Source organism: Gymnoscopelus braueri (assembly GCF_963280865.1).
Source record: "Gymnoscopelus braueri genome assembly, chromosome: 12".
In the NCBI taxonomy this organism is placed as follows: Eukaryota; Metazoa; Chordata; class Actinopteri; order Myctophiformes; family Myctophidae; genus Gymnoscopelus; species Gymnoscopelus braueri.
The window spans coordinates 26167749-26187364 of NC_137614.1; the positions used below are offsets into that span (position 1 = coordinate 26167749).

Consider the following 19616-nt stretch of genomic DNA (forward strand, 5'->3'; position numbering starts at 1 on the left):
TATATACAGCCGCTTTAGTCAGAAACCACAGAAATTCCCTTTGCCTAACCAACAGTGTTACAAGGCCAACATTCAGCTTCAACCAAGCCTGCCAGGTATTGGGTAGACTATTCTAGAACATTGTCAAACCTCTGGACACATGATGGATGCTAATCTACCTAAATCAGTGAGTTGGTCAGGGCGTATAGGGCGTGAAGCGTTTGTGTCAATATTTTCATTGGATTGACTCAACTCAAGTAGGGAAACTTTTCTATCTGAAATCCTTCTTTCTGTTTCTGTATGGCAAAGATACGAAACCATTTCCTAATGGAAGTAATGAGATTGTAGTAACCAGTATGGTGCACTAAGTTTTTTGATCGAGATTTTGATCTGGTGAAGCACTCAGCCACACACAGGATTCACATTCCATTCTTATCAACGGATAGATTTTCCCTTCCAAACATTCTCACAACATCTATAAATCTGCTTCAGCATCTCCCTGTTTCACAACAAACCACACACTTAAAGACCTGCTCCCCCAGAAATCATGATACTTGTTTGGTTAGTGTCTTTTAAAAGCGGATTATGAAGGTGCACACAACAAAGTTCATGACAATCCAGCTAGTAGTTTTTGAGATATGTTGTTCTGGACCAATGTGTAGGATGTGCAGGCGTACGGATAGACCAACACACACTTAAAATCCGCTGCTAACAGGGCTAAAAGAGTCACTTGAAAAACATTTTCCATGCTTATAGCCAAACCTGTGTTCTATGTGTCTCTGCAATTTGATACAACTTAAATTCCATGTTCATTAAAAATAGAGTATGTGAATCAGTGTGTTTCCATGATGAGATAGTTTGGCTTGCGACATGGAATCTACATCTTCAAAGGCAACAAACCTGGATGGAAAATGTTACCAAGCAAACAGGTCCTCTCAGCTGAAACAGAACTTCAAATATCACAGCCTTACTGTGAGAGGAATAATAACAACGGGTTGTGGAATTGGCAAGGCTCTTTGCCATGAAGTCCAAGAGAATTTATGAATTTCGAGTTCCAACACATTATTTGCCAAGTAAAAAAATGTATGAGAGCTTCTGTGCAGTTTTGACACCAAAATCTCTGAACAGATGGCAGCCACTCCAAATGAATTATATTTCTCTCTGGAAGACATAAAAACAAAATGAATTAAATAAATGGCCCAGCATGTTTACTCTACATGAGGGGTTTACTAAAGGTGCAGGGGAGGTGTATAAAAGTGTTATTGGTAAGACAGGAATGCCTCGAAGGAAGATAGACAAGATTGAATATTCAGGATTTTCAAATCCAAACATACTTCAGAGAGAGCGTAAGCTCAGGAGTGAAGGGGACAAAAGTTGGGGTGGGGAACGGCGGAAACACAACAAATATGGCGGGTTATTACTGTTGGTATGTATGGGACAGGACATGCTCTGAATTGCACACAGGAAAGCCTGAACAAACTTTGCTCCGGGGGAAGTGTGCTCCGCTTGTCCTGCAGATAATTCCAGGTTTCATTTCCCCAACAGGATGACAATTCAGCAAAGGCCAGAAAGTCTCGGACCATCACAAATCACTGCACCAAAACAATGGGCTCCTGCCAACCTCTGAACCACAGCCCCCATTCGGTGGGCGCTCTAAAGCAGTGGTTTTCAAACATTTTCATGCCAAGGACCCCCAAATTGATATGTATTTGGCCGTGGACCCCATCTGAAAAGATGTTATGCCGGGGCCCCCATAAGAGAAGCATAGTAAGGATAAGGATAATTCCTTTTAACAGGACGTTCATGAAAGTCCTTGCGGGCTTGTTTCCAATGAGGGCCTGTGAGCAATTAGGGGTTAAGAGTCTTGCTCAGGGACAAATTTCATTTCATCGACACATATGCTGGCGTGGCCTGGAATCGTACCTGGGGCAACCAGGGCCTCTGGCTCCCTAGGCGGGCTCACCAACCACTCAGCTATGGCCGCCCCGTGTAGTGTTGTTAAATATATTCGAAATTATTCAAAAAAAATGCACGATTTTTCAAATGTTTTGAAAATAGCAGATCTACAGACACGAGTCGAATCGTGAGGCATTGTGACCTGGTAGATTGGCTAAGAGCCTAAGTATAAAGCATTGAAGTGATGACGGTAAGCTGTGCCACATTTTGCTGAGGACCCCTGGAGGTCCCCGGACCCTACTTTGAGAATCACTTCTCTAAAGATATCTTGTGATGAAACAATGAATCACTTGGCCAGATTTCCTCTTCAGGATATGGTGAAGTGCTGCACGTTGACAGAGGCGCTCATGCAGGGCAGGAAATGAACAAAGATGATAAGATACAATACCCGTTAACGACAACTCAGGTAGCTACAGTGTATCCACAAAACAGCTAACAGTGCTAGAGTAAAGTGAAAAGGGGTGGGGTGCAGATGAGAGAGGAAAGAAAAGAGGCGTGTGTGTGTGTGTGTGTGTGTGTGTGTGTGTGTGTGTGTGTGTGTGTGTGTGTGTGTGTGTGTGTGTGTGTGTGTGTGTGTGTGTGTCTGTGTGTCTGTGCGTGCGTGCGTGCTAAGTGCATGCTTGCGCATGCCGCATGGGCATTTGTGCGTAGTGCACGCGCAGCAAAGAGAACGCGTTGTTATGTCTGACGGTACAGCTGCTGACATGCTAACACAGAACAGAGCGGTGTTGCTCTCACAGGAGTTTTATCTCCTACCTCTCCAGAGGGCCTCTTCAGTGCAGCATGAGAAAGGGGCAGAGGAGGGGCTCATGTGCTGACATGAGAGCTGAGCACTTCTCTAAGCAGGTCAACTCAGAGACAAACTGAGACATATTTTGGCAGTGGCTTCAAAAGGTACCTGTTTGCCAACCTTTTGCCGTGGCACGGTTACTGTACTGTTACTGTACACTCACTGTACCGATATCCTGTGTCGACCGGGTGAGGTCACGAGGTGAGGCGCCAGCTACTAACAATTTTGCAGGCTATTTCTGGCATCATGTGCCACACAAATTAGGTTTTGAGATATACTATCGAGAAATGGTTGGGGGGGGGGGGGGAAATGGTCACAGGACGATGATACATAATCGATACTGACTGTTTGTCATGGGCAGCCTAAGAGGACGTACATTGGTAATGGACCATCTGCTGCTACATGCCCATTTAGGAACAAAAGAAGACAAGAAAAAGTTAATAAGATGTGATTAGAGTTTTGTTCTTCTTCATATCTTTTCCACTGAGGAATTATACACTAAAGACCAAGATGCTCCAAGAACATCAAGGGTAGGCTATATAGCCTGATATGGAAAACTGAACAAACACTAAAATAAAGCAACAATTACTATCAGAACAGAGATTTTGACTTTGTTTTATCCAAACAATTTCACTTACACTACCTTTAATAAGGTATAACTCACACATTTATATACAATATTTTCAAGTTTGCTGCCAAAGTTACCTGCCAAAAACTGTTTGGCAGGTAGAGGCTTGCCTAACATTAAAAAGAAGCACACAGCAAAATCTGGTCTATTCTTTTACCTGTGAAAGTGTCATATCTGAGTTAAGCGAACACCCCAGACTTCACTGTGTAGAGGCCTCTACACTACTACTGTGGTCAGTGGGGATAGTAATCGTCAGTCCAGATAAGACACAGTGAGGGGTATTTGTTATGGGATAGTAGCAGGGTCAAACTCTGTGTTAAAGCCTCAGAGGAAAAACTAACGTGCATTCGCAAAATCCATTATTTCTGTCACGTCCAAAAAAGCCTTGTTGAAGTGAGGGCAGCAACCCCTGTTAAGAAGAGCTGCAGAAGGTGGGAAACCCCATAGTACAAGACAATGCATGAGCTCTTCTGAGCAATAAGTAGAACACCCAAGGGCCTTCACATCAACGCCACTAGAACAGACAATGGGAGGATTCAATAAGGCACATATGTCAATAAAGTGCTTTCAAAGCGAAAGTGCAATACAGTTAGCATTTCAATGAATCTCAAATAAGTACAAGTCAGAGAACAAGCTTTGAACAGGAATAGAAAAAGTTTCACACCCATCAGCTTGCTGAAGGCTGGACAAATTCAGACGCTAGTCTGCTGCAGTTGTTTTCATCAGTCCCACCAAATCAAATTCAGAATGTACACTGGGCACTGCAGTGAATAAAGGCCTATGTTATTTTCAGCTTAAATACTTTTAAAGGAAAGATAAGGAAATGTATGGGGAAAGGGCTTGCTCTGAGTCTTATCTTTAGGTCCTCAGTAATGTCATTAAGTTAACGTGTGGCTATGTCTGCCCAGACTCTTACAGTAAAAGACTGGTGCTGAGGGGAGGGTCTGACTAGTGGATACTTGGTTGCAGGCTGGAATGGACAGAGGGCATTGTCCTCAAGACAATCTGTGACCTCTCCATGAACTCAAGACTTGGTTTATGACACCTCTAGCTCCATAAAACAGTAAAGAGAGGGAATATATGGGCCTAGGCGTGCCCTACTCAAGCAGTATAAAATGTATGCGACATTGTGAATATGTGTCATTTGTATGATTATCGCCTCTTATGCCTTAATTTGATCCATGAAATCTTATGAGTAAAAGTAATAATGTGTATAATGTACAACTTTGCCCGTAGGAAGATTTAACTTCCTTTTAAATAGTACATGCCTTCTATGATATATAGATGTATACAGCACATTCTATTGATCTGAAGCTAATTCCGAGTTCCGAATATTTAATTGCTGCTAAGGTTTTTGTTTTGCTGCTAACACTGATGAAGTATAGATGTATACTGTATATCTATAGCAATTTCTGTAATTGATGCTAAAGTACATCCCCCACTGCTGACAGGTTATTTAGTGCTATAGTTCCTTTGTGTGTGTGTGTGTGTGTGTGTGTGTGTGTGTGTGTGTGTGTGTGTGTGTGTGTGTGCGCGTGCGTGCGTGCGTGCGTGCGTGCGTGCGTGCGTGCGTGCGTGCGTGCGTGCGTGCGTGCGTGCGTGCGTGCGTGCGTGCGTGCGTGCGTGCGTGCGTGCGTGCGTGCGTGCGTGTTACATCACACACACAGATCCGAATAGAAGTATGCATATAGCCAACCTCCACCTTTCATTACCATAAGGAGCCACTGTCTAGTACCAGGGCTTTTTCTGATCTCCAAACATCCATACTTGCAAGTGTGAAATCAGCATGAAATTACTCAAATTGAAGGAACAGAATAATTACATCCAAAAAGAATAATAAGAAAATAAATAACATTATCCAAATATGATTTTGCATTTCAATGTAGAACTGTAACATGAAAGTAAGAACATTTTAAAGTAACACAGGACAGATAAGAGTTTAAGCTTTGAAACCACCGTAGGTTTAAGCTTTGGTCAAGTATCATATAGGAACAGCTGAGTGGGTTGCTCAAAATAATGCCGCCCAGAGATGTGGGTTCAAGGAAAGGGAATACACTATAGAGGAAGTGGAAGTGAAAATAGCTGGTCTCTAGTCCCAGTAGGCAGCACCAGGAATATGTGTGCTCATGTTAGCACATGTATGGTACCTCTGCAGTACCAGCTGAGCTGCAGCTGTGTTTGGAGTCTGCCCTCAGTCGGACATGGAAGCGACGCACATGAAAGCAGAGCGATCCCACAACCACAGAAGACACTATATTGTGAGGAAACATCTGAGGGAAGGGGGATGTTTGCAAAGATAAGCACGGTAAAAGCAAACCCTTTGAGCGGGGGATGTAGTACAGGATAACCCATCTAAAATGGGCACAGTCGCTTTTCAGGCTGCTATAAATCGTAATCATATAAATTCTAAATGTGCATTAAAGTGAGCAATATCAGTCCCTTTGATGCATTTACATGAAAGCATGGTCTTTTAAAGAGTGCAAACTTTAAGTCAGTTCTTGCCCCGTAATTTCTGAGCTCGGGTGATGTTCAGACTCACGTGAGAACAGCAGAGTTGCCCGCTTGCATAAGAAAAGAGTCATGAATTGAAAGTGACGGGTTTTAGGAAATGGGGTGGTAGGGGGGCTTTGAGGTCTAACCTTGGCTGTGAATAAATCATGAGGAGGCCCTGCTGAACTGTGAAGCAGAGTCGGGTTCAGAGTCCTCACCTCTATGACCTGTACACAGGCAGGCTCCAGTCACACCTCACTGCAGAGTCAATAACAAATGCCAATGTGCCTGCTGTCCAGCCAGCGCTCCATATGTACCAGTGAGGAAGAAGAAGAGTGAGTCACTTCAGAACAGCAGTGTCCCACCAGCCCTGTCTCTTGGAGCTATAACTCAACAATGCTATGTTTACTGAGCCCAGTCTTCTACAATTATCCCCATGGGGCTTGGGGGGCGGGGGTTGGGGGGGGGGGGGGGGTAGACCTTCTTCAAACTATGGAATGGAGCTGGTGTTTGCACTGCTGTGCTCCAGAGCATCCTCATTGACTCTGAATTGGAATTAAACACCAGGTAGCCAGGCCTCAAATGCAATCCACTGCATACTGACTTCCCTTCAGTGCACAAGCCTGCCCACTGCCCCAGACCAATTTACAAGATCAAAATGTTATTGCATAATGTGTGCTTGTAGCAGTGGAGAAAGGGGTGGGTTACACATTAGATGACAATGGCACACACACGGCCTACAGCCATAGGAATTAGGAATCCAGGGCACCCGCCCCCCATCTCCAGTCCAAGGGGCACGTAAAGTAAGGGACACTTCTGGCAGTCTATACTGGGAGAGATCTTTGATCCAAAATGGTCTGCAGTTGTGCTGCTCACACTCCTGATGTCATTCACCAGAAAATAAAGTGACCTCATTCTCTGTTCACATGATCAAGAGGGCCTCAAGCAAGGAGCAACACAATCTGTCCTACCAACCCAAAATTCTTTTTTTTAGCTGCTTTCATAATTTGTTAAAAATAGAAGAAATAGCCGATCTACAAGTTCTCAACGTGTGTTGTGAGGTTGTAGATGAACTATTTGGTAAAATCTTTTAAAATGTTCAGTTCACCTATAATTACATGCCTATAATAGGGACACCAGTTTAAGAGTGGTTAAACAGCATAGTGCTCTCACTAGATTATTACCTACTACTGATGGTTCATGGCAGGATGTGTGTAATTAATCGTGATTATTGACTGATTGTTTTGAGTGACCTTGACATTCCTTCCAGATGGTTGAATGGAGGTCTGTATTAACACCAGTACACATGCTTAATTGAATCAAAGAGACAGAGTCAGGCTGGCCTCAACCTGCCAAAGTTCAAACTCATAATACAAGAAACAGATGCTCCTGGTTCATCCAGATAATTCAATTATCCTGCATGCACACTCCCAGTAGGCCGAGGAAGACCCTCCACCCCAGATTTTTCAAATCGGCCTCAAAACAGCCCTGAGTATGCAACCCCGCCTGGTGGAGATCTGCACTCAGAGGAGCGCACCTTTCTATTTGAGAATCTATGTTGCAAACAAGGCATAACTTTGTGGAGGTTATGTATCTCATATCTCATCTCACTGGATGGGAGATAAAATCATGCTGGCAGCTGCTTGATAGCACATAGCTATATAATGTTGAACGCATATACACAGACATTGTGTTTAATCTGTCATCCATGACATGTTTTGCACTGTCCATCTGCTTTCGGTGAGCAGTCCTTATAGTCTGTGTGCTGTGAAATTGTGTAGGTTGTCCATATGTCTCTCTGGACTAATATCACCAAGACAAATTACTATGCATTCAAAGGACCTTTGAGATAAAAGTGATTCTAATTAATATAAAACCCTTGATTTCTTCTGGAGGCCAACACTGTATGATGTAAACCTTGAATCCTATGTCATGACTCCATCTCAGACAGGTGAAAGGTTTAGCCTATGTCTGCTCTCTGCTGGTCCCCTTAACAAGTCCCCAGGACTTGTTTGTGTTATCCTTGGCTTTTAGCCTAAATGTCCTACTGTATACTTTGTGCTGTTTTTCTGACTAATAAAGTATTCAATCAATCAATCTATCAAAAAACAACATTCTACCCTTTGAAAGTATTTCCCTGTGATCAGATCAAAACAGAAGGGTCAAATATATATCAACCACACCAACTCTTTATGTTGGAGGGCAGAGAGGTGCAAGACCAGACATGATTCATCATCCCAGTGGTAGATGGTTCTCAAAGGAATCTTCTATTATCCCATAAGATATCACATACACTACAGCAATATAAAGAGAACCCATTTCATGCTAAAGGCTATTTCATTTTTGCCACTGAATGCCAAACCATACAAATTCACAGTGTTAATTGAATCAAATCAGAAACAGTAGCCTACAGTAATACATTTCACCAGTACTACTGGACAATTTACCAACAGGAGTAGATTTTGAATAGAACCTCATGGCACTGAACAGTACACCTGATCTACATTTTTCTTTATATTAAAACAAATGTTTAGTTACATCAATCAATCTTATTTTTTCTTTTTTTTTTAAGTATAGGCATTCCCTTGGATAGCTTAATTTATGTTGAATAAGGTGAGGTGACGTAAGGTGTAAGTTTGAGACATTTAAAGGCAAACTCCAGTGCGACTATGAATAGCTTGTTTCTATGGACAGAATTAGATCACCTTGACGCCACACTCGAGATCCTAGACCAGTTCGTCAGATTACTTTAAAAAGCATCTTTATTGTAGCCTATAGTCTGGTGTTACTGTGTGGTTTGGAATCTGCTCTTCAGCCCACTTGCAACTCAGCGTGCTCCACTACCAGACCGCACTATTTACTGAACAGAAATAGTAACATCATCACTTGTGCTTTGACTTTAATAGGACAGGCTCTGATTTCTAAGCTCTTATAATAAAAACGAATAAAGGGAACAAACTAAACCCTTTGCCAAACCCACTTTCAAAAAAGTTTAAAAATAATAACAATTTAAAAAATAATAACAATTTAAATTACTTACTGTTACCAGTTGGCATGCGAGTAGCAAACTGAGAATAAGTCCAGAGATCGAACGGATCCGAGAGCCCATTTTCCACCAACCCAGCACAGGCTGCAACTGCTGGGGAAAGGAAAATCAAGGTCCTTCGCTCCTGGCCACTGGGGTAGTGGTGTTGTGTTGTATGTAATCTATGCACCTTCTTAGATGTTCTTTTCTATAAGAGAAACAAACTGCTCCTGTGCGTCCCGCACCCGGTGGGACTTCATCAACAATATAGCGATCCTCTTAGCGTTTTGTTCTGGGTGAAAATCTAAGCAAAAACGCGATGTTTCAAATGCGCCTATTGAGTCGCTCCACTTTCTCTTGCGCTCCAAAACTTCGACTTGCATGTAATGCCAGGGCAAGTCAGTGAGAGGTCCGACGTGGGGATACACAGCGCTCTGCCCCGAGTAAAAGGCGGAATGGAATTCGGGGAGTGCTGAATAGAAAGACAGTTAATCCCAAAGTGACGAGACGCCACCTAGACCTAGCCTTTAGTTTGCACGATCATACTCCAATCTGGGGCTGAATAATCCAATATAGCTCTCGGAGTCGGATATATAATAGTAAAATCCTACACCTTCCCAAATGTTATGTGAACTCCAAGGGTGTAGGCAAAAATGTAACCAAAAGTATAGTTCTGAGGCTGACTGTAACCAAAATGAAACCAAGTGTAAAAATTTAACTTGAGTTACATAGATAAATTACCACATAAAAGAGCTTGGACATGTTTAAGAATAAATGAGGAACATATTAATAATAGTTATAAGAATGTGCTGTCTTGAGTATGACCTGGACATGAGCCTACCTGCCCCCAAGAGTTTTCATAATGCTTTCAAGGAGACTTAAATTACACCTGAGCCTGAGGTGCTACACATTTTAACTTTTTTTCTTTAGAAAGATACCCTTGCATCTTTGTTACCCCCCCCCCCCCCCCATCCCCAGGCCCCAGTAAATAAAGGACCATGAGCTTGGAATAAACACCCATGGCCGTTAAAAGATTAAGATATTTTTTATTTTTGGCAGGTATTCCAAGCCTATATTACTGCAGACTGACATTTTCTGGATTTCCCTGAGCTTTATTGCCCTCTGTCGGTCATAGATGGTCCATCGCACCTTAGGATATAATTGCCTATTGTATTTTTTAAGCAATGGACACATCACTCTAACATCACGGAAAAGGGCCGGGGGGGGGAGGCGGCATAATTCTCAGTCCTGTGTTGCTATTCTTCCACACATATGCACTATAATATATAAGTTAAACATATTGAAATACATAGTAACTTTTTGTCAAGACTGAGACAAAGTGACTGTGTGACATATACAGTGGAGTTACTGTATGTTTGTGTTCATTCATATAATTGGTGCAAAGAGCAAGTCCCTCAGAGAATTCAGAGCAGCTGCTGCCAATTAAGAGCTGAACCCTGAATAGAACTGGAGTGGAAAAGGGTCTCATTTGCTCTCCAAAACAGACTAATAAGAGGAGCTGAACAGTATGGGCCAATAGGGCATGTGTGCCTCTTCGGAATGTAGCACTTGGGAGAGGGATTCATTTACAATTTTGATTCATTTGAGTTCTAGAGCGTATCACGGGGTTAGGATAGTATAGAATTCCAATAGTAAAGATAACAGTATTATAACCGAGTCACAAGTAAAGGTCTCATGGCAAGGATTTGTTCCTGTGCTTTCTCGGTTTCTCTTGGGTACAAGAATCGATAAAGTGACTCTTCATATGGCTAGCTGCTCTTTCACTTTGCCCTCATATGAGAAGTATCCCAGAGACCACAGTGGTGTCATTAAGGGACTCCTCCCTTGATGCTTGTCAGCAAAGAAATCCTGGAAAATTTGTGTCCAATCTGTTTAGTACAAAGTTCATGCTCTCAACCTATCATTATAGCTCCCAAATCCAATGCACTTCTCTAAAAAGCTGTCTAAAATGCTTGTTTATCCTCAACAGCCCCATAGCAATGAAGGCTGAATCCTCTGTGACTCACAAACACCATCTATTGGACAAGGAACACTATATTTCTCTCTGCCTTGACATTCCCGCCTCTAACCACTGGTCTCCAATAATTCTATGTTCACTATAATTGTTGTTACAACACTGGTGAGAGTATATAGTATGCAACAATCACAATTCCGAATAATAGTGAAAGTACAAGAGAAACAATATGAAACGTATGCAAAATTATACACAATCACCTTTCCCGGACTTACATAGCAACATTCTAGATGGAATGGATATGGAGTTGAACACATCAGCCTTCAGGAGTTGAGATGCATTCAAAAGCTATGAGACAACATTGGAACACAATTTTAATAGCACAGGATCAGCCCTTTTATAACGTCACCTCTAGGCTTAACAGCAAGCTATAAAAAACCCAAACATGATCGACTCTGAATGAGGACGCTTCACTTAACAGTCTATAGTCATTATTAGAATTAGACATGGGACCTAGAGCCAAAGACATCAGGTGAGTCATCACCCTGACATTTAGCCAGCTCTACTGTATGTCATTTCATTCAAATAATTGTAGCACGGTATGTGTTGCCAAGTGGAATACACAGCTGTAGTGGACAGCCCTGACAAAGAGCAAAAGATCAGCCAAAGAATATAAAATGCTTCCGCCCTAGTGGGGTTCAACGCCCTTAGAGTATAACCCCCATACAGCTATACAGGAAGAGATGAGAAGACACATGTGAGAGTAGTTTTCCCTATAACTGCATTTTGGAGATGTATGTGAATCTTATACAGTCAGTGGAAAATGTGGCTCTTTAAGGCCATCTACTGTCAGACCAATTCATGTTTTCTCTGCCAGCAAGATCTCCAACAATCCTCTCCAGACAGACACAGTTAGTGTGAAAGATCTGTCTGGCTTTATTGTCTACTGTTGTACATGGAAATGTAAATATTGAAAACATGTTTTGATAGTGTCGTTATTCAGTGTAATGTACCAACCACAAGACAAACATACCTGGCAATACAAATAAAATACATTCTGATTCTGGACAGTTCATAGAATAGTAAACATAGATACATTTACCCAAAACAAGAAGTATAAAAACAAAAAATGTATAATAAAAATATTTTTTTTGGCAAGTGACGAGGTATAAAATAGGCTTTTTAGACAGTCACAGAAGACAGTGCCCTGATGTTCACAATTCACATGCCAATTAAAACAGATTGTAATTAAAGGTAGAGTAAGTGATATTTTGTGTTAAAATATGTGCTAAATAGAGCTATATTCTGATAGTACTCATTGCTATAGAGTGTTTGTTTTGCTTTAGTAAACAGAAAATGCATTTTCAGTTTGGGATATATATTTGATCCAATCAGGAGAGAGAACTTGCACAGAATACAGATTAAACAAGTTGGAAGTGATGGCACTAAGAAATGAGCCAACAAAATTGGAACTGGAACACATTAAAATTGAAGCTGTACTCTTTCCTGATTGTTCAACTCGCCTGAAAATCTATTTTCTGTTTATTAAAGAGCTGGAGAGACGGGGAGGCTCGGAATGATTACAATCAGAATATAGTGCTTTAACCTTTTGACAAAAATCTTTTGTTTTAACCAAAACATATCACTTACCCTACCTTAAGTTTTCCTTGAAAAGGAAAAGGAAACATGGATCATGCTGATCTTTGTCCCTGTGACGGAGTTTGAAAGTACAGAAGTTTGCGGAGAAAGTTAAAAGAACCCGGCATTTGCTTGTAGCGGCCCAAGGCAGAGTTTTGGGAGACTTCATTGTTAACCTGAAAACAAGCAAAGTCATTGATCAGACATAACAAAAACACAATGTGGGAATTAGAAACCACTATAATGGTAACAGATAAATAAAATAAAAACAAAAAAAGATATAGCTGCAAGCAGCAATAATGCAATCAGCACAATGCAATACACAATATGTGCAATAAGCCATAGAAACACAATAGATTGAAATTGAGAGAAAGAAGCCCATACAATTAGCAAATGAGCATTGGAAACAGCTGAGTGGAGTGCTGAGAGATTGTAGATATTGTAATGTATCTTTGTATAACGTTGCTTGTATTGGCAGATTGCAGAAAAAGAAAACTAACAGATACAATAGGGTGCCTACAGTACGTACTACGTGCTTGGCCCCCTAACAATAGACCCTGATTTCATGCCACAGAGGTGTACTACAAACATCCACCCAATTTAAAGAAACATTAATAGTTGGAGAGAGAATAACAAAAAAACATAACATCATTGTATACCTAAAAATTAATATGATATGTTGCATGAAAATGCAGAGAACCTCACCATCATCAACATTGTGACCAGATCATCAGTAGCAGCATTTTCCTCAAGGATGCCATCCAGCATCTCTACGTACCAGGAGCCTGCCTGAGTGTCTCTCCAAGACACATAACCTGTTGACGTCACACAATGAGAGGCACATTAGCAGGTCAGTTCTGTAAACAACCTAGAAGAACCTACTCTTACATAATAAAGATTGTGAAATCATACTGTATACAGTACATATGCATATCGTTGCTGTCGGGTGGAAACCCTGTATATCCAAAATCGTTCCTTTTTTATTATAATTTTAAAAAAATAGTGACAATATCCGATCAACAAGCAATTAGCATTTAAAATCAAGTAGGGCATTAATTTATGAAAATATATAAAAAGTTGAAATCTGGAGATACAAGGTTTCTGCCTGACGGCAACGATATACAAAAAACACACACCACATACACCCACAAAACCACACAGCTGGCACAAGACTCTATCCTCACACACACACACACACACACCAGGGGAGGTTGAGTAGGACACCAGAATGTCGCTAGGTGTGGGCAGTGTGGCTCTGGCGTCCGTTTCATCAGACGTGCTCAGAGAGTCACTACTGGAGGACATGGGGAGAGCATCTGTCTGGTCATCTGCTCCACTGATGGATGGCCTTGCATCATCATCTGGGGACACCTCAAAGCCTGTATCCTTTTCACCTAGAGGACATCATTAAAGTTCAAATCCTACTTCCCAAATGAGACCCATTCTAAAGCATTACTTGTCAAATAAACCCTAGGTCTGCCAGGGGTTGCATGTTATTTCACTCAATATATATAGGTTATAATGTGTTATTTAAACTTAAGGACGATTCCTGCATCAATACCTGTCATTCATTGTCTATTCAAAGCTTCAGCCAGATATTGTACATAAACAGACCATTTCCATGTTGATGGCTATATTATTTTTTAGATTTTTCTAAGTCTTTTTAACTAAGTCATTAAAATGTCAGAGTTGTTGGTGTGGTAGTGTGGCTTTGTTTTGTGGTAGTAAGGAGAGAGCTAAGGAGTGGAATTCTTGGGCACAACGCATCGATTAGCGGGAATATGGTGCATCCCTTGTGAGACTGGACTGATGATCGGCTGCAGAATAAAAGTATTACTTTTACCAAAAAAACGTATGAGAGTGATTAGTGAAATGTAAACGTATGTTTTCTCATGCCAATAAAGCCCTTTGAATTGAATTGAATTGAATTGATTAGTGAAATAATAATTTGCATAATTTTGTCTGGTCCAAAAGTACAGTTTTTTGCCAGTGCACGGCGGCCATTATCCAGTTGCTTCAGTTTTCGTTGGGGAAGGTACTTTTCCCCTCTAAACAGACACTAGGAGGCAGGTGTCTCACTACAATGGTGCAAACTGCATGCATATATTATATTGTGATGTGGAGTGGAGTGTGACATCTAGTGGTTGAATGTTGTCTATACTCTATAGCACCTTTAAGTCAGTTACTGTATACAACTATTCAGCTGAAATAGTGTAACAATTTCCATGTGGCAATTTTTATTTTGTGATTATACCCGTTTGTATGGCAAGCAGAGTTTTTTTTTAGCTAAATATCATTGTACGGTTAATACATCCTGTGACATTCGTGGGGGAATTTTGGTGGTAAATCAATACTTTCTCCAGGGAATATTTAAGACAAGACTTTTCAAATAAAAAAGTAAAGAAACGCATTAAACTTAACGAGAATGTAACTTTGACCCAAAATAACTGTACAATGATATTTAGCATGTTGGCTTACATATCTCAATGCTCTACAAGTAGATTTACATACTATAATGAGGAGTAAGGAAGCTAGTGGTTTCCTCGGAAATATGACAAACTACGGTATTCTTTGGAAAATGGTCAGCAGTAATCATGAGTATATCATGAGTCATATTTAATGAGCTGAACATTCAAGACCATCGGTATGGTTCTTTAATATCTTCCATGTTAGTTACCTCCTCCACAGGCCTGGATAAAGAAAAGTTTGGGTTTGCCCTGTAACGACGGACAGTGCTGGCCATTGAGGTAGTTTGTGATGAGCTGAACGGGAACAGCGGGTCCATCCACACCATGCACGGCCCCAGGGAAGCGGTTGTGTTGCACCTATAAACATACATAAATACATTTTAATTCAATTTTATTAAAGTGCCAAATCACAACAAGTTGTGCCAATGATGACCACTGGATTTTATTTTTCATTCCAGTCATTCCATCTGGAGCATACCCCATTGCGAATGGTTGCAAATTGAAGAAAAATGCACGACTGATCAGCAAATTTGTAGGCGTCACTTTACAACAAAAACATTTTTATGCTCTCTGTGGCGCAATCATAGGCACAGAAATTGAAAAGTCTATTACCTCTGGCTTTTACAAACAAGGAAACAAGGGAAATTACATTTTATAAATATCATAGTCATAATAATTCAATACCACACACCTCCATTTCATCACAGACAGAATGTATGCATGTCCCATGGGATAGCATGACAACCACACAACAGTCAAATTGTGAATGGTCTTTCTTGGATAAAGTAGACAGCTCATGTTTCATTTGCTGAAATGTGGAGCAAAATGGTAATTATTAATATTATGTTAACAAACATTGGATCAGACCTTTATATATGCAAAAAAGGGAAGAGACCAAGGCACTCTTGCGGTCTCTTGATGGAAAAATTAAAAAGCCTTTAATAGTCTGGCTAATGCATGGCAAGAATAAAAAATTACCCTGCATTAGACAGACTATCAAAGGCTTTTTAATTTTTCCACAAGAGTATTTTGTCACCCATTTGTACCAAAGAGCACCTTGTTGGGGATTTTTACTCCAGCCAAACAGATGCACTCCTGTCTCTCTTTTTTCTACATTGTACTGAGACCTTTATATTTATTTAACTATTCATTAACTGGTCCAGAGGGATTGATTAGCAGAAAATATGATCCTCACTTTAAACTTCAGGTTCGTCTTGACTTCAACAATAAAGTTGAGGGCCTTGAACCTTCTCTCCAGCTTGCCAGAATCTATGTTGGACCCTGTGCGATTGCGCAGCTGGGGATCACACTGGGGATCAAACTCCACATTGTTTATGATGAGGCAGTGTCCGCATGGGCTGGCATCCATTTTATAGCTCTGTGAGCATAGAGATCAAAGGGAAAGGGAGGTTTTAGAACAAATTGTGCTTTAAATATGTGATGCATGCATGTGAGATTAAATAAATAACAACTTTATATACATTTGCCACAATGAGGAACGTGCACCTTGCTGCTACAGTAATCTATGTGTCTTTCTCTTGGTGGTGGAGAGAAAGTGCGTGTTTACCTGAATACTGTCACGTCTTGTTCTCGCTGGTGGCCTTGGTCTCACATACTCCCTCTCAGGTGCTGTGATAAATACATTATTTTAATTATGAAATATTCAAAAACCAAAACCCATTCTTATCAAAAAACCTTTTGTTAAATCACATATCATCTTACATGGAGTGGGAGTAGTGGTGGGCCTCTGTATTGGATGGACAGAGACAGGGTCTTTTACACACTTGTCATTAACATCCATTGGACAGGCTGTTATTGAAAAAAAGAAAATTGTTTACCATATAAAATTCCTTATTTGGGTATTTAAAATATTTTTTTTGTCTCTCTAAATTAATGCTCTTCAGCTGTTTTCCTTGGGAGAAGAAATTGTGATCTCACTTGGATAAATGAAGAACATTATTATTAGTAGTATACAGTACAAATCGGTGTAGTCATTGCATGGCACCACACACTCACAAACTGGAAGAGGCTTGACCACAGGACGGACAACATGGATGCGTGGTGGAGGTAGAGGCTGGATTGGTGCCTGTCCGTTCTGTAGGAGGTCTGCCAAATTCTGCTGATCTGTCTCCTGAAGACACTCCAGGAATAATGGAAAAGCCCGACTCCCACGGGTCTCCAAATCCTGGGCCAACTGTCTGGCCTGGTCCCGTCTGGTCCCTGAGCTCTGATAGGGGATAGAATGACAAGCTTATAACAACTTGAACAGACTGCTTTTAAAGGTAGGGTAAGTGATTTTCTTTGGTTAAAATAAGTGTTAAATAGCTCTATATTCTGATAGTACTCATTTCTATAGAGTGTTTATTCAGTAAAAGGAGTCTCCTTGTCTCTCCAGCTCTTTATAAAACAGAAAATGCATTTTCGTTTCAGTTTCAGTTTCATTTCTAATTTTATCCAATCAGGATAGAGAACTCAATCAGGATATAGATTAAACAAGTGAAATTGGAAGTGATGACACAAAGAAACGAGCAGAAAAAATTGGAACTGGAACACTATAAAAATGAAGCTTAAAAATGGGTACTTTCTCCTGATTGGCTGAGATTTTGACACCTACCGGAAAATGTATTTTCTGTTTATTAAAGCGCTGGAGAGATTGTGTTACTGAACAAACACTCTATAGCAATGATTACTATCAGAATATAGTGCTTTAACCTTTTAACAAAATACTTTTTGTTTTAACCAAAAAATATCACTTACCCTACCTTTAACTGAAATATTACAACCGCCTACAGAATCAATACATAGGTAGGCCTAGCCTATTCAGAGCTATCTCAACACTAATATGGTATGGGTGGCCCCACTGGTCTGGAGAGACAAATACTGTAGGTGTGTGTTAAATGACCCCGCATCAACCACAACGCACCTGTCAATTTGTGTCCCATAATGAGTTCACTGAAGGAAGTTTACATGATGTATTCAGTGCCACGTCAATACGACCCTGTCACCTACACAGAATGTGAATCTCGTGGATAAGTGGAGATATTTGACTAGCTACACATTTTCTGCCAGAACTTTCAAATGGATATGAATTATGAAACTAGATGACAAGAGCTGACCCCGTGTCGCAGCAATTTAGTTAACAATTAAGGTGAGTAGAGTACACATGGAGCTTCAAATTAGAATTCTGCGAGATGTATCCCTTCACGAAAATGCATCGAGCGTGCTTTTATGTGTTTTTATGGAATACATACAACATGACATGTATGGAACACCAGCCATTCTAGGACTGCCATCTACCTTTATCTCATCAATCATGTCTTGGGTGAAAACTCCTTTTTCAAGAAGTCGATCATAGAGATCCGATGGCTTCAAATCTCTCACAAGATTGGTCCTATTTCGCTGGAGAATCTTCTTGTGCATTTCTTCCATTATAAAAAATAAAGTGAAACAAGAAACAACACCCTGTGAAAACAGAAAGAAACGGATAGGTTGATCATGAGTCATTGCTTTACCTGTTTCACAATCACAACTGGAACTAGCCTTGGAACAAGACTAGCCATGGATCACAAGACAGTCTGTCATGACCATATATGACATTCATGTATCAGGGCTAGATCAAGACAATCATAGATGTATTTGAGTTTGACTTGTAATTTCGTATCAGATACTAAAGTAAAAGTTAAACAATTGGTGTTTTTGATTGATTGATTTATTTTACTTTTGTTACTTTATTAACAGTTTGCAAATAGTACGTGGTACGATTACACAATGGTACTAAAAGGCACAAAAAGCCCTCGGGCTTGTTTCCATTGTGGTCCTGTAGCCTTGGATCAAGACTAGCTGTAGTATACAACCCTCGTAGACTTATTTATGATTCTGACGTTTTCAATCTACAACGTCAGAATCATAAATACGTCTACGAGGGTTGTATACTACAGCTAGATCAAGACTATCATAGATGTATTTTTATCGATTGACATTTGATCAAATGTAAAACAGACTCGATAAAATACATAGTCTTGATCCAAGGCTGGTCCTGTGTATTCAATTCATCGAGACATTTAAAGACATACAATACTATACAATAAAATACAAGACAGTCACTGCAAAACCTAATCACTTATGGTCGGATACCTTATCAAGGGAACGTATTATTATTTCTTATCCAGCAGCAACTTACTTGTAGAGACTTGCAGCGAGTTTCCTCGTTCCGATTGCAGTTGCATTCTATATTTCCTTGTTTACATCAGCGGTGGCTTTGATTGGTTGCATGTAAGACTACAATGACAGTATCCTGGTTGGGCGTGGTGTGCGTGATGTTAGTGTCCCCGCCTGCCGACGTACTCATGCGGCTATGCAGAAACGCCACTGAGAAACACTCGGGGGCGGGGCATACCCAAAGCTTTCTTGGGCATACCACGGACAAGGCTGCACGGTGAAGTATATCCAACATACCCTTGAAACATAGGTTTACCTGAAATACTCAAACTCCCAGCATTCCTTTCGCCTTCTTCCCAGCGTTGCCAGATTCTTTTGACAGAAATAAGCAGCCTGGTCTACGAAAACAAGCTCAATGAAAATAGTTTGCTATTAAAAAATATAAATTGGGGAAAAGGTGTGACATTTTGAATATTTCTGAAACATATTAACAACACAATTCGGGGGGG

At 40.6% G+C, this 19616-nt stretch overlaps 2 protein-coding genes across 15 annotated transcripts in view; both read right to left on the reverse strand.

The window, feature by feature from the left end:
- hspg2 (heparan sulfate proteoglycan 2) overlaps positions 1-9301 on the reverse strand; it is a 105011-nt gene extending 95710 nt beyond the window's left edge. For all 14 annotated transcript variants that reach the window (XM_080445710.1, XM_080445713.1, XM_080445712.1 and 11 more), the window contains exon 1: positions 8884-9301. In XM_080445710.1, the coding sequence (XP_080301836.1) occupies positions 8884-8952 (69 nt within the window). In that variant the 5' untranslated portion in view covers positions 8953-9301. The remainder of the gene's footprint in view (positions 1-8883) is intronic.
- A 1903-nt stretch (positions 9302-11204) lies between these two features.
- casp9 (caspase 9, apoptosis-related cysteine peptidase) lies at positions 11205-19195 on the reverse strand. Its single transcript, XM_080445737.1, has 11 exons — positions 19130-19195; positions 18247-18411; positions 16966-17176; positions 16672-16758; positions 16517-16578; positions 16145-16327; positions 15641-15757; positions 15159-15306; positions 13684-13875; positions 13187-13296; positions 11205-12657 (listed from the first exon to the last, which is right to left on the reverse strand). The coding sequence occupies exons 2-11, from the start codon at positions 18376-18378 to the stop codon at positions 12535-12537; spliced, it is 1365 nt and encodes a 454-aa protein (XP_080301863.1). The 5' UTR covers positions 18379-18411; positions 19130-19195; the 3' UTR covers positions 11205-12534.
- Between the last annotated feature and the right edge of the window lie 421 nt (positions 19196-19616).